The 14,378-nt window shown below is 25.7% G+C and overlaps 3 protein-coding genes across 4 annotated transcripts; 2 read left to right on the forward strand and 1 right to left on the reverse strand.

The window, feature by feature from the left end:
* The first annotated feature begins 371 nt into the window (after positions 1-371).
* On the forward strand, positions 372-886 carry LOC128959100 (uncharacterized). Its single transcript, XM_054305043.1, has 2 exons — positions 372-383; positions 512-886. Exons 1-2 carry the CDS (start codon positions 372-374, stop codon positions 884-886), a joined length of 387 nt encoding a protein of 128 aa, XP_054161018.1.
* Positions 887-6,115: 5,229 nt separating this feature from the next.
* On the reverse strand, positions 6,116-6,744 carry LOC128959132 (chromatin accessibility complex protein 1-like). Of its 2 annotated transcripts, XM_054305073.1 has the most exons (3): positions 6,707-6,744; positions 6,478-6,643; positions 6,116-6,408 (listed from the first exon to the last, which is right to left on the reverse strand). In XM_054305073.1, exons 2-3 carry the CDS (start codon positions 6,628-6,630, stop codon positions 6,187-6,189), a joined length of 375 nt encoding a protein of 124 aa, XP_054161048.1. In that variant the 5' UTR covers positions 6,631-6,643; positions 6,707-6,744; the 3' UTR covers positions 6,116-6,186. The 2 variants fall into 2 exon arrangements, with proteins under 2 accessions (XP_054161048.1, XP_054161049.1); XM_054305074.1 differs by lacking the exon at positions 6,707-6,744 and having other exon boundaries at positions 6,478-6,688.
* A 689-nt stretch (positions 6,745-7,433) lies between these two features.
* On the forward strand, positions 7,434-9,675 carry LOC128959128 (NADH dehydrogenase [ubiquinone] flavoprotein 1, mitochondrial-like). The gene is made up of 6 exons (XM_054305068.1): positions 7,434-7,705; positions 7,762-7,859; positions 7,931-8,020; positions 8,120-9,085; positions 9,164-9,328; positions 9,455-9,675. The coding sequence occupies exons 1-6, from the start codon at positions 7,645-7,647 to the stop codon at positions 9,563-9,565; spliced, it is 1,491 nt and encodes a 496-aa protein (XP_054161043.1). The 5' UTR covers positions 7,434-7,644; the 3' UTR covers positions 9,566-9,675.
* The last annotated feature ends 4,703 nt before the right edge of the window (positions 9,676-14,378 follow it).

Raw genomic sequence — 14,378 nt, forward strand, 5'->3', positions numbered from 1 at the left:
AGAGAGAGAGAGAGAGAGAGAGAAAGAGAGAGAGAAAGAGAGAGAGAGAGAGAGAGAGAGAGAAAGAGAGAGAGAGAGAGAGATTTGCTTTCAAAAAACAGGGGTTTATATAGATATATATATATTAAACGATAACTTTATTTAGTGACCCAAATATTTTCTGCTTCTCATATAAGACACTAGTTTTCAATAGTTTTGCAAACATTTTCAATTTAGTTTGCATTCAATTTGCATCCACTTTCACTTTACATTATATTTTTTTTTATAATAATAAAAAAAAATTTCAATTTTCTATTTGTTGTGTGTTTTCTATATATTTTCTATATATTTTTAAAAGTGTCATTTGAAATCATAAATAAATAATATTAAATATGAATCTATTTGTAAGTTATCTACATTAATAAATTTATTAAATAATTTTAAGTTTTTTTTTAAATATATAAGTTTTTTTAATTATAATTTTTTTTAATTTTGTTATAATCATTACTACAAAAAACCAATACATCTATAGCTAGTACTATGTTTGCTGATTGTCTCAGTGTTTGCCAACGATGAATACGGTGGTGGCGGTGGTGGAGACGGTGGCTACGAGAGTCACCATCAATCGGTCAAAGCACCGGCATTTGTGTTGCCAATACCCGAAATCGGACTATCCTTCGATAAGATACCGTTGTTTCTACCGTTGCCGAAAATTGTTTTGCGCAAAAATCCGACACTGATATCCAAACCGCTTGTTTTGCCGCTGTCTCACGGTTTCGATAGTCACGGTTTCGGCGGTTTCGGCGGTTTCGGTGACCTGTTTGGCGGTGGTGGTGGTGGTCACGGAAAGGGATTCAGTATCAGTTTCGGTAAGGGTGGACACGGAGGCGGATCGCATGGATGGTAGTTATTGGTAGCTATATTATAGGATGCGCTGTTAGATATTTGTTGTGCCATTATATCCACACATTTTTTTTTGTTTTGTTTATCCATTACTATCCTATAAATTTAGTTTTCAATCAATATTTAAGTAAGTTTTATGTTATTTATTTTTTTAAGTTTGTTTTTAATATTTTTTTTAGAAAAATATTTTAATTAATTAAATCATTTTTTTTTCAGTTTTCATTTTAGCAATTATACGAATCTCATTCACTATATATATGTATAAATATATAGTATATTACGGTATAAAATAATTAATTTATCCATTTATTTAAATCTCATATATATTTATATATCGTAATTATATTATTATTATTTTTTATTATAAAAAAATGATGTTAAAATGTTTTTATTTATATTTAAATATTATTATTATTATTTAAAGTTATATTAAAATTGATAATTGATGTATTGTATTTAAAAAAATGAAAAAATTTATAAATAAAATTAGATAAAATAGATTATTTTTTTTAAATAAAATTAATTATGTGTTTATTTTCTATAATCATAATATATAAATTATAATAATAATAATTTTAATTTATATATTTATAAAAAAAATTCAATAAAGATATAAGATAAATTTTTATAAATGTTTATATAAAATTGTTGACACATTGCTGATTAAATTTTTAAAAAATTTAAAAAAAAAACATTTTTGGATTAACCGATAGTTTTTAAAACTATAAACTCATTTTAAATATTATAAAAAATTATATAATTGATAAAATAAATGTAGAAAAATTACGGTTTAATTTATTTTGATTATTTAATGGGATAATTTAGTTTTTTTAAAAATTAAAGTTTTTTTAAAATTTATTATTTAAGCGATAAACTAAAACTTTTTATTATTATTATTATTATTATTTATTTAAAATTTCTACACTTATCTAGAATAATAAATATAGTTAAAAATGATTTTTATATATTTTTTTATTATACTATAAATTAATTTCAACAACAAAAAAAACTATTTTTAATTATCGACGCTATATTGTTATTCAAAAAAAACTATTTGATAATAAATTATTTAATTTATTTATTATTTTTTTGAATAAAATATTTTAAATATACTGATTATTTAAAAAAAACTATATAATAATATTATAATAAAATAAAATAATATATTATTATTTAATTTATATATAACTATAAAAACGTCGCTCTATTTAATTGTCTGACACTTTCATTGATAAAATCCAGTGATAAATGTTTTTATTTATTTTTTTATAGTCATACTATAAATTTGTATTAAAAACAGTATATAAATTATATACAGTATATAACTGCTAAAATAAAATGTTTTAAAATTATTATTTATTTATATCACATTATAAGTTTTAAAACAAAATTATTTTAATTATTAAAAAAAATTTAAATTTTTAATATATATATACTGTGTGTATATATATATATATATATTTGATTAAATAAACATAAAAACATTATTTAAATAAATTCTAATTAAATAAAAAATATTTTACATAATATTAATATTTTAAATAAATTTTATGAAAACTATTATTATTATTATTTATATAATTTACTATAATACAAAATAAATCAAAAAATATTATTATTAAGATATTAAATATATATTTTTTAATATTAACATTTAAATACAATATATATATATATATATAAATAATATACAACTATATTAAAGTATATTAAATTAAATTATTAGCTATTGTGTTAAAACTTGATGTGTGCCGTCCGTAAAATCAATTTCATAGACTTTAAAACTATATATTTTAATTTTGCTAACATTTTTATTATTTATTATATTACTAATACTATTATTATTATTATTATTATTATTATTATTATTATTATTATTATTCAAATTAAATACTAAACTATTATCTTTTCTATCAATTTGTTCGTCCATTTTATGTAAAATTTCATTTAAACTATTAAATGAATTTGATTTTACAATTTGATTGTCTGTATTATTATTATTATTATTATTAGATGTTTCAGTGATAATAAAACTATTATTATTATTATTATTATTAGTAATATTAGTTTGACTTTCAATATCTATAATATGTTTTCTACTTTGATTTGTTTGATCAAAGTTTTTATGCCAATTGGTTTTCAATTCATTGATTGATTGATTTGTTATGTCATTGAAATTATCTGATTTTATTGCATTGTTTTCCGATATATTATTATTATTATTATTGTTAACCAGTTTTTCATCAATTGTTGAATTAGTTTCCAAATATTTTGTATCATTCAATGCTTTTACTTGTTTTGTTATCAGTTTATTTTGATTTACATTTGCTTTTTTTGTATCTAATATATAGAAATAAATTTTAATTTTAATATATATTATTATCAATATATACTAATATATATTATGCTAATATGATTTAAACTTAAATTATAATTTCCAAATTTATTTTTTTATCTAAAAATATACAACTTATAATATATTACTTATATACATTTAAAAATATATATACTATATATATATATATATATATATTACTTAATTTAATATATGCTATAGATTTAAATCAATTAATATAATATAAATAAAATTATTAAAAATAGATATTAAAAAATTATAATTATAATATAAAGCATAAATAATAATTAATAATAATAATACCATTGTTTAAAAACTGTGTTTTAAGTATTTTATCAAATTTTTGACGAATCCTTTTTGCATTAATATTTTGACTAACATTTTGTTTGGATACTATATATTAAAAAAAATATAAATTAAAAAAAATAAATTAAATATTAAATAATATTATTATTTTTAAATAAAAAAATATTATATAATTATTAGATGGCAAACATTGGCTAATATAATGTTTGTAAAAACTATTTATTTAATGAAAATTTTTTTTTTTAAAAAGGATTAGTAAATAGCCTAAAAATTTTTTTATAATTAATAATTGATTAGTTTTATTATTAATTGATTAATTAATTAATATACAGTATATATATAATAATATTAGTGTTACCATCTAATTGATCCAATGATGATGTCTCTGATTTTACTCTTGAAAGCAATTTTGTTAATGAATCCAATAGTTGTGATCTCATCTGTCTTTTAGTTAGATTGAAATTATTATCACTTTTTCTATCATCGATTGATTGATTAATTGCGATAACTTTTTGCTGATTATGTAAACTACTATCGGCTACTACTGGCCATTGATTTTTTATTTTCCTATTATTTGATAATAGCTTATCTTTAACAGCAAATTGGTGTCCACTTAGTTGCTGTTGTTGTTGTTGTTGCTGATGATGATAATCACTATCGGAAACAATTGGCTTAATTGACCACTTTTTTCTAGTAGTTGTTATTATCTGCTGCTTAGTTGTCGATGACTTTGCGGTTAGTTTGCTATTAACCGGTGATTGTTGTTGTCTTTGCCGAGTAGTATTGGTGTTGTTGTCTTCAAGTTTTTTATTTGCTGTTTGTTGTCCCATATTATCGTCTAACATATTATGTGAACCATTATTATTATCATCCATTATAATCCAATCGGGTTTCGCGGTTATCGATATTATCCAATCGGGTATTACTACTGATGATGATGTCGTGGTCGTCATCGTCGGGTAATTATAATTATATATAGAAGATAATGGATTACTAGTTGCTGTTGTTGTCGAAGTAGATATAGAAGTAAGTGGTAAACCATTAGTTGTCTCATTTGTATTATTAGGAATCAATTGGTGATAATCCATGATTATCCAATCCGATTGATGATTGTCTGGATGATGATGATGATGATTGTCCACAAGTTTTAACTTAGGTTTCAATTGTTGTTTAGCTGTTGTTATTTGTCTTAACTTTTTTGTTGTCAACGATCTCTTCAGTCTTCTTCTAGATATACTTATTAGACTATTATTTGCAGTATAGCTGTTGAGTAGTGAAGTAGTAGGAGGTGGTGGAGGATCGGGAGGAAGTGATGGTGAGGTAGTAGCAGTAATAGTAGGACTGCTGCTGGACTTGACCTGGACTACAACCAGGGGGTCATTTGGGGGTTGTTTTAGTTGAATTGTTTGAGACTTACATTTATTTATTGGACATAACTGGACAATCATTAGTAAATATATTTGACATAATAATAGATATAAATTCATTGTCTTTATTATAACACAAATTTTTTTTTGTTGGTTTAATAAATACCTAATTATAAAAATAAAACTTTTATTTTAGGATTGTTTCTATTGTTTGTTTCAATCAATTTTATTTGTTTCATTTTATTTTATTATTATTATTATTTTTTACTAATTTTTTTTTAACTTATCAATTAGTCAAAAAATAAAAATGTAAACAAATTATAATTTTAATTAAATTGCAGTACATATTAATTATTATTATTATTTTTTAATTAAAACTTATTAATTTTTTTATATATAAATAATTTTTAACTCCTCTCTCTCTCTCTCTCTCTCTCTCTCTCTCTCTCTCTCTCTCTCTCTCTCTTTCCTTACATAAAATATGAAAGTTGTTTTTTTCATTACAAATAATGTTTCAAAATTATTAAATTTTTAAAAAATATATACAAAATTTGTTTTTATAATACAAACATTATATACTATAAAATTTATATATATTTTTATATAATTTATATATCAATATAATACTTAGCATTTAAATATCAAATTAGATGTTTTTTTTTTCAAAAAAAAAATGTTTTAAAAATGTATTTATAAATATAATACTAATCCTATTAATAACGTATCAGTAGTTATATAATAAACTAATGGATATTACAGTTACAGGTAATCGGTTTAATATTAACAATAATAATAATAATCTGTAAAAAAATAAGATATTTTATACATAAATGTTAAAAAAATAATATAATTGTAATAAAAATAATTGTATAATATAAATATTATTATAAAACATTCAATTTATTTTATTCAATTTTAATGTATATATATTTTTTTGTTAATATGTATTAATATATATATATATATGTTTATAAACTTATATAATATATAAATATATTAATTAATGATAATTAATTTTTAACAACAAAAAAAATAATCAATAAGTTTCATAACTATTAATACAAAATATATTTTTGTTTTGGATGAATGATATTTATAATTAAAAAAAACAAACAAACATATGATTCAATTAATACAATCTTTAAATATAACAATTATTAACTAATTAATTAATTAATTAATTAATTAATTAATTAATAGTTGCAATAAAGTTGCCATTAGATTGTGTCACCACTAAAGTACCGATGATAATGATAATCATTGATTGATTTTAAACTATAAGTTGACCACATTTTTGTTGGTTGATTTGGTGGCCAAATGTTTGACTTTAATCTTTTCGGGTATTATATCTTTGAGAAAATCTAACCGCCGATTATGGGACACAACTGTAGCCAAATCTTTATAGTTTAGTTCACGTCTTAGGACTGTATTCTTCGACTTCTTTGTCTTCATCTTTGTTTCGTACGATGTCTTCAGCAGTAATGTTATCAATAGTTTCTGTTTTAACCAAAAAAAAAAAAGTTTTAATTAATAATGAAATCAAAGACAACAACAACAACAACAAACAGCCGAATGTGCGGTCAATTGGATGGCCTGCGGACTAATGGCCGATACGTCGGGCGACGACCGCATGATTGTCTTTACACGACTTAATGGTAACGATTGGTATCGTTTGGCCGCCGATGAAGACGTCGACGTCGAGGACAATGAATCGGACATCACTTCCGGGTCACTAAAAAAAACAATTAATTAATTTAATTAATTATCAAATAATAACCGTTTAATATATAATAACCGGTATTTTAATACACAATTACTGTACAAAAAATTTTTAGATATAAATTATATTAAGGGGCGGTTCACATAATACGTTCGCAAATCTAGACCCCCCCCTCACCCATCCCTTTGTTTGCATGTAGTCATTATATGAAAAAAAATTACGTTCACATATGTCCATAACAGCGCTAAACCCCCCCCCCCATCACCACTAAAATAATACTATATTTTCTAAAAAATGCGAACGTTTTTAAGTTTACTACCCATCCCCCTCCCCCTTGTTTGCAAAAAATCGCTTTTTGCCGACCCCCTCCCCCTCCCTCAACTGCGCGAACGTAATATGTGAACTACTCCTTACAGTATATACTGTATATTAATAATATAAAACATTACATCAATTATGTTATTAAAGTACTGTATTTATAACACAAATATAATAATAATAATAAAATAATAATAATTTTTATTTAATGATAATTATTGAAAAATTTAAAGACAATAACAACAAAATTATTAAAACAACGTTAATATAAAAAAACTAAATTTTTTATATTAAAAATTTTTTTTAAACATATAATAAAAATTAAAAATTATTTTAGTTTTATAAATATTTTAACCCAAAATAGCCTAAAATTATAGCGATATTTATGTATCACTTTTAGTACACAAATATATATTATTTGTTTATTAAATAATAATAAAACAAAAATTATTAATAAATATAATAATAATTATTTATATATTTTTTTTTTTGACACCAATTACTACCCGATTATTATTGTCCCGATAAGGTCGCGGACACACACATATACATACCGGCGGTATTAATACCTATCTATTAAAAAAATCAACGGTTAGGACACCACCAGCGGCGGTCATCATCGTCAACAACACCGCAAAGTTTTTTTTACGGGTCAACCAATCGGGTGACCTGAGAGTTGCGGTCACACACAGACAATGGCACACAATATGAGGCTAATGATGACGATGACGACGACCAGGAATCAGATCCAAACAGGTTAGACAATGTCAAGACATCAATGGTCTGAATTCAATATCTGTTTGGTCTTTCAGTGATCGCCAGACATCAGTCACCGCAACAACAGATCCGATACCAGAGCTCACAGACTACTACACCGCCGCCGCCGCCGCCACCACCGCCTCCGCAAAAGGTATATCCTTGATATCACCCATTGATTATGTCTTACAATATATATATTGATGTTATATATGACCTCCGCAGACAAAGTTCGGACCACTTGCCGATTCTGACCGAATATTTACAAATCTTTACGGAAGACACGACTGGAGACTGTCGGGTGCACTCAAAAGGGTATTATTATTAGTATTATTGGTGGTCATCAACGGTGACCTCATCTGATGATGATATACCCTATAATCTCTTGTATCTGTTTTTTTTTACAATCAAAAGGGCGATTGGTATAAGACTAAGGAGATCCTACTGAAAGGTCACGAATGGATTATCAACGAAATGAAAGCCTCCGGTTTGCGGGGCAGAGGCGGTGCCGGCTTTCCTACTGGTCTTAAATGGAGTTTTATGCTCAAACCGCCCGATGGACGGCCAAAATATCTGGTAGTTAACGCCGATGAAGGCGAACCGGGCACCTGCAAGGACAGGGAGATTATGCGTCACGATCCGCATAAGCTGATCGAGGGATGTCTGGTGGCCGGTCGGGCTATGGGAGCGATGGCCGCTTACATCTATATTAGGGGCGAATTTTATAACGAAGCGTCCAATTTGCAGATAGCCATACGCGAGGCCTACGAAGCCGGACTTATTGGCCGCAATGCCTGCAATTCGGGCTACGATTTCGATATCTACGTTCACAGGGGTGCCGGCGCTTATATTTGCGGCGAAGAGACGGCACTGATCGAGTCCATTGAAGGCAAACAAGGAAAGCCGCGTCTGAAGCCACCGTTTCCGGCCGATATCGGTGTGTTCGGCTGTCCGACAACCGTCAACAATGTCGAATCGATAGCCGTTGCGCCGACTATTTGTCGTCGGGGCGGTGCCTGGTTTGTGTCGTTCGGTCGCACCCGTAACAGTGGTACCAAATTGTTCAATATATCGGGTCACGTGAACAATCCGTGTACGGTTGAGGAGGAAATGTCGATACCGTTGAGAGAGCTAATTGATAGACATTGCGGTGGCATTGTTGGCGGTTGGGATAACCTGTTGGGCATTATTCCCGGCGGTTCGTCGACGCCGATTATACCGAAAAAAGTTTGCGAAGAAGTACTAATGGATTTCGATTCGCTGGTCGCCGCCCAGTCTGGACTGGGAACGGCAGCACTGATTGTTATGAATAAACAGACCGATGTGGTCAGGGCTATAGCTAGACTTCTGACGTTTTATAAGCACGAAAGTTGCGGACAAGTGAGTAACCGTACCGTACCGTACCATAAAAATTACCGATTTTTTTACCGATACTTGTTTTCTAATATTTATATATAGTGTACCCCATGTCGGGAAGGGGTCGGTTGGCTCAATAAAATTATGTGGCGTTTCGTTGAGGGCAATGCCAAACCCCAAGAGATTGATATGATTTACGAGATGAGCAAACAAATAGAGGGACACACCATATGTGCGTTGGGCGACGCCGCCGCCTGGCCTGTCCAGGTATAGTAGCTATTGATTGATTGATTGTATTACCGTAAATATGACTGTATATACAGTATATACCCCGTATGGTTATCACATGTATTGTTTTCACATATATTTTTTTTTAAATAATCAATTTTATAGGGACTTATTAGACATTTTAGACCCGAAGTTGAAGCCCGTATTAAGGCTTATCAAGAAAAAAATCAACAACAAAATGACCGACAAGTGGCCGCCCGTCGGGCCGTACAGTGATTGCAGTGAAAAATCCAAATTCAATGCTTATTTTAGTTTATTAATTTAATTTTTAGACTTTATTAATTAATTATTATTATTGAATTATTATATTTAAATAAAAATTTATAGTGTGGTAATTATAATTATATATAATTATAAAAAAATAAAATTATTGTTGTTATTAATAAACTTACCGTAAAAATAATTGTTGAAACACTCAATGAAAAAAATAAATAAATAAATTACACGATTGCTATCAATGCTAAATGTTATGCTATGTTAATAATAATAATAATAATAATTGCCTATACTGTATATGTGATAATTAATGTTTGTTAGTTTTTTTTTTAGGTACAGTATTATATAGCAACAAATATTCATAATAATAATAATAATATAATTATTAATACTATTAATTAGCGAAAAAATAATGTTTTGTAAACATCGAGAGAGACAAACAAACAAACAATCATTGAATGTGTTGTTTATTGTTAAGAAAAAATAAATAGTAATACATATATAGTAGTAGTAGTAGTTAAGGCATAGTTAGCATTGATAACTGCTTTTATATATATATATATATACTGTTTAAAGTACACTAAAAAAATTATACAGAATATTGCATAATATAGTTTTGAATTGCATTGAAAAAAGCATTGAATTGAATGATTCAATGATTTGGAGGATACAAATGGATAGTCATATTATACATAATGGGATATAAGTTTTTCTCTCAATAATATTTTCAAAAACGTTCAAAAAATTGATTTTAATTACTAAACAACAAACAAACATGTATTTAGTATTTTTGGTAATTGTTTGTTATAGTTATAAATATTTTTTTTTTGAAAAATAAATAAAAATAATATATATGCATATTTGCAATCAATGTAGATATGATTAGATCGTGTAATTAAATATATATAATATATACTGTATATTAATTATACAATAATTTTTGTTTTAGATTTTAGATTGAATATGAAATTATATTAAATTATTATACGGGTCTAGAGTACAAATAAATAAACGGTTTGGTTTTTATATTATTATTATTATAATATTCAGATAACTAACGTATCATATAAATATGATTACATAATAATTATATTATAAAATTTACGATTATGATTACGGTTTCGGTTTGGGCTAAATAAAATGGGGGGGGGAAATATGTCTATTTAATAGTAACCAACATAACTATAACACAAAAAAAAAACAATACACAGACACACAAAAAAAATTGTCTAAAAAATTGTCTAAAAAAATTGTCTAAAAATTTTGTTTGTTTGAAAAATAACTATTTAACAAAATAATTTTTTTTTTTTTTTAAATATTTAAGTAATAATTTACAAATGCAAACTTTAAAAAAATAATAATATCATTTAAATATGCATTGATATGCATAATTTATTATGACAATATTACTATTAATAAATTATTATTATTATTATTATACATTTACAATAGATTTGTATGAAAAACTTTAACTATTATACAAACTAAATAAATAGACACTTGTCTAACATTTTTATTTTTTTTATTATGTATAATACATGACATGTATATATATATATAATGTAAGTTTAAGTAATATTTATCAATGTGTGTGTATTTTTTTTTAAAAAAATAATTAGGATTTTCTAAAATATTATTTAGGGAAGTAAATTATTTCAATCAAATAAAAATAAAAATGCATCAAAAATTTTCCAGGAAATTTCCCTGTTAAACATGTATTATTAACACAATAAACAGTGGTGTGAAAGTTCATGAAAATTACTAATAATTATTTAACATACAAACAAAAATTTAAATGATTTTTATAATAATTAAAAAAAATACAAAATAATAAAAACCAATCAATTTATAAGCATTTTAATGAAAATATTCCTATATATTCCTATAGTAATTGTTTGCTATTTAAAAAAACAATTATTTTAGTTGAAAATTATTTATAATTTTATTGTTTTTTTCAGGATAGAATTGTACTAGATGAAATATTTTTATATATATATAAAAATAACATCTAACCAGGAAAGTTGCGAAATATAGTAATTATTTTTAGTGATAAAGAGTGAGAGAGAGAGAGAGAGAGAGAGATTTCATGAAAAACTACTTTTATTGAGTAATAATACTGTACTCTACTGTATAGTGAATATACAGTACACTATATATATATATTACTACTGTATTGTACTTATATTATACACACATACATACTGTACATACATACACTTACACACACACACACACACACACACACACACACACACACACACACACACACACACACACACACACACATACATACACATACATACACATACATACACATACATACACATACATACACATACATACACATACATACACATACACATACACATACACATACACACACACACACACACACACACACACACACACACACACACACACACACACACACACTGTGTCTATAAAGTAAATGTATTGAAAAATTTTTGCTACAGTACTATACCATTGATTTCATATTATCATTTTGATTGCTCAACACTTATATATATACAGTGGAAATGTGGAAACACATTGTTGGGAGAGAGAGAGAGAGAGAGAGAGAGAGAGAGAGAGAGAGAGAGAGAGAGAGACTGGCTGTAAATTTTTTGTTATTATGAAATCTTGTTATTTTTGTGAATAAATATATATATATATATATATATATCGCAAATAGTAGTCAAACAAGTGTTACGCAAACCAAACACACGACTAAGGCGTCTACCATTTACCGCACAAACGCACAGATATTACCTATTTATGACTACACCCTTAAACACAACTACTACTACTACTACTACTACACATACATACACTTATATAACCTAACCAGTAGTGTATAAGGCCATACCCGACATATATCCAGCCAGACATTCATATATATATATAATTTTGTTATCTAACAATTTAATACCGATCCTCTATACACACACACATATATATATTTATTAATGATGAAAAATTTTTTTTATCAATTTATTTACACAAAAAAAATTGCAATTTAACCACCAAGTACAATTTTTAAAAAAAAATATTTAATTAACCCATTTATATAATACTGTATTAAATACCCGAATACCCGATTATATTCATCATGGATACCATACGTGTGGTACATATTGCTATACACTGTTGATAGTACACATACATATATACACTAGATATGTGTGCTAACACACACACACACACACACACATACATACAGTTCCGGGTCTAACCCAAACTATTTTGCATACATTCAAAACTAACTAAACAAATAAAAAACATAATTAATTAAAAATTTCGATAATAACTAAATAAATATTTTAAAAAAAACTTTAGTTATTTTGTCGACTGAAAATCGACAGTCGATATATCTTATCACTAGTTTTTTTTAACGTAAGCACCGGTAGTTTTGTGTAATAAACCAACCCATCATCACATATATACTGTATTTTACATTATCTATTGTTGAGAGAGAGAGAGAGAGAGAGAGGAATGGTGTCAATCCATAGTATACTATACTATATGTATTGAGTGCAGTGTTGGCAGAGACAAAATGTATGTATAATACAAAGCGTATTTTTACAGTATAATACAATGTAAAAATTACAATGACAATTTTTGCTTACAACAAAAAATTTAGCGCCACCTAGTAACAAAAATACTAAGATTCACAAACAAACACATGTTTTGTAATAATAATTATATTTTTATATTTTGAAAAAAATTTAAAAAAAAATATTAAAAATTCGCAATTTAATTCTGGTATTGAAATATATTAATAATAAAACAAAAAATAATTAATATTAATTTTTAATAGTTTTAGAAAATTGAATTTTCAGATAATTGAAATTATGTAGTTATAATAATTTTAATAATTAAAAATAAAAAAATAATAATAAATATTTTAATCAATGTACAATTTTTTTTTTACTTATAATTGTAAAATACATCCCAGTACCATTGTATTTTACTGTAATTTACAAAGCTAAAAAAAAATTACAAATAGCTTGAATATTTTTTTACCAACCCTGGTTATTTGAGTGTATACACAGTCATATATATATACGTAGAGCACACGTATGTAGGGATCGGGGCGTTTCAACCCTAATGTATAGTATTAGAGACAACACATACACTCAATAATAGAGAGGTATTGCCACACAAAACATATATACAAACACATAGAGAAAATACATAACAATTTTTTTTTGTAACTCAAATGAGTGTCAAAAATATAAAAATAAAAACTAAATTATTATAATTATTACTGAAAAATGATATCATTTTTTAGGCAATCAATTGATGTTTGCATATATATATATATATAAGTGATTATAGTATTTATTAATAGACAGACACACACATATAACTCATCCATTGATGATTTAAAAATTGACTGTCCATTTGAATACCAGTGCCCTAAACACTACCGATCCATACATATACTGGTCATACCTTTTTTTTACTATTAATACTAATTCAATAGTCATAATCAACTAAACAAACAATACATCCAATGGTAAGTGTTATTAGATTTTTTCAAAACTTTTTTTTAATTTAATTTAAATTTAATTTAATTTGTCTTAAAGTGTGTCATATTATTGCATACATTGCATACAAACAAACAATTTTTTGTTGAGTGTTTAGCCATTGATTTGAAAACAATTTTAATTTTTTAAACAATTTAATTGATTTTGAACACCAAATGTCCGATACTTTTCCCGATATTTCCGGTCATATCATTGTTGACACCATTTGATTGATTGAATAATAATTATTATGATAATGAAAGTCAATGACCCCCTCCTTATAG

The sequence above is a fragment of the Oppia nitens genome, unplaced genomic scaffold (assembly GCF_028296485.1).
Source record: "Oppia nitens isolate AA-2021 unplaced genomic scaffold, nextdenovo-longstitch-racon4-pilon3 scaffold41_pilon_pilon_pilon, whole genome shotgun sequence".
Classification (NCBI taxonomy): Eukaryota; Metazoa; Arthropoda; class Arachnida; order Sarcoptiformes; family Oppiidae; genus Oppia; species Oppia nitens.

Excerpts from the sequence above, each read along its gene's own strand:
- LOC128959132 (XM_054305073.1), bottom strand. The coding sequence starts at position 6,630 with ATGTCCGATTCATTGTCCTCGACGTCGACGTCTTCATCGGCGGCCAAA. Across the intron at positions 6,409-6,477 it reads AATTGACCGCACATTCGGCT|AAACTATTGATAACATTACT; the intron begins GTTTGTTGTTGT and ends TGGTTAAAACAG.
- LOC128959128 (XM_054305068.1), top strand. The coding sequence starts at position 7,645 with ATGGCACACAATATGAGGCTAATGATGACGATGACGACGACCAGGAAT. Across the intron at positions 7,860-7,930 it reads CACCACCGCCTCCGCAAAAG|ACAAAGTTCGGACCACTTGC; the intron begins GTATATCCTTGA and ends TGACCTCCGCAG. Across the intron at positions 9,086-9,163 it reads AGCACGAAAGTTGCGGACAA|TGTACCCCATGTCGGGAAGG; the intron begins GTGAGTAACCGT and ends ATTTATATATAG.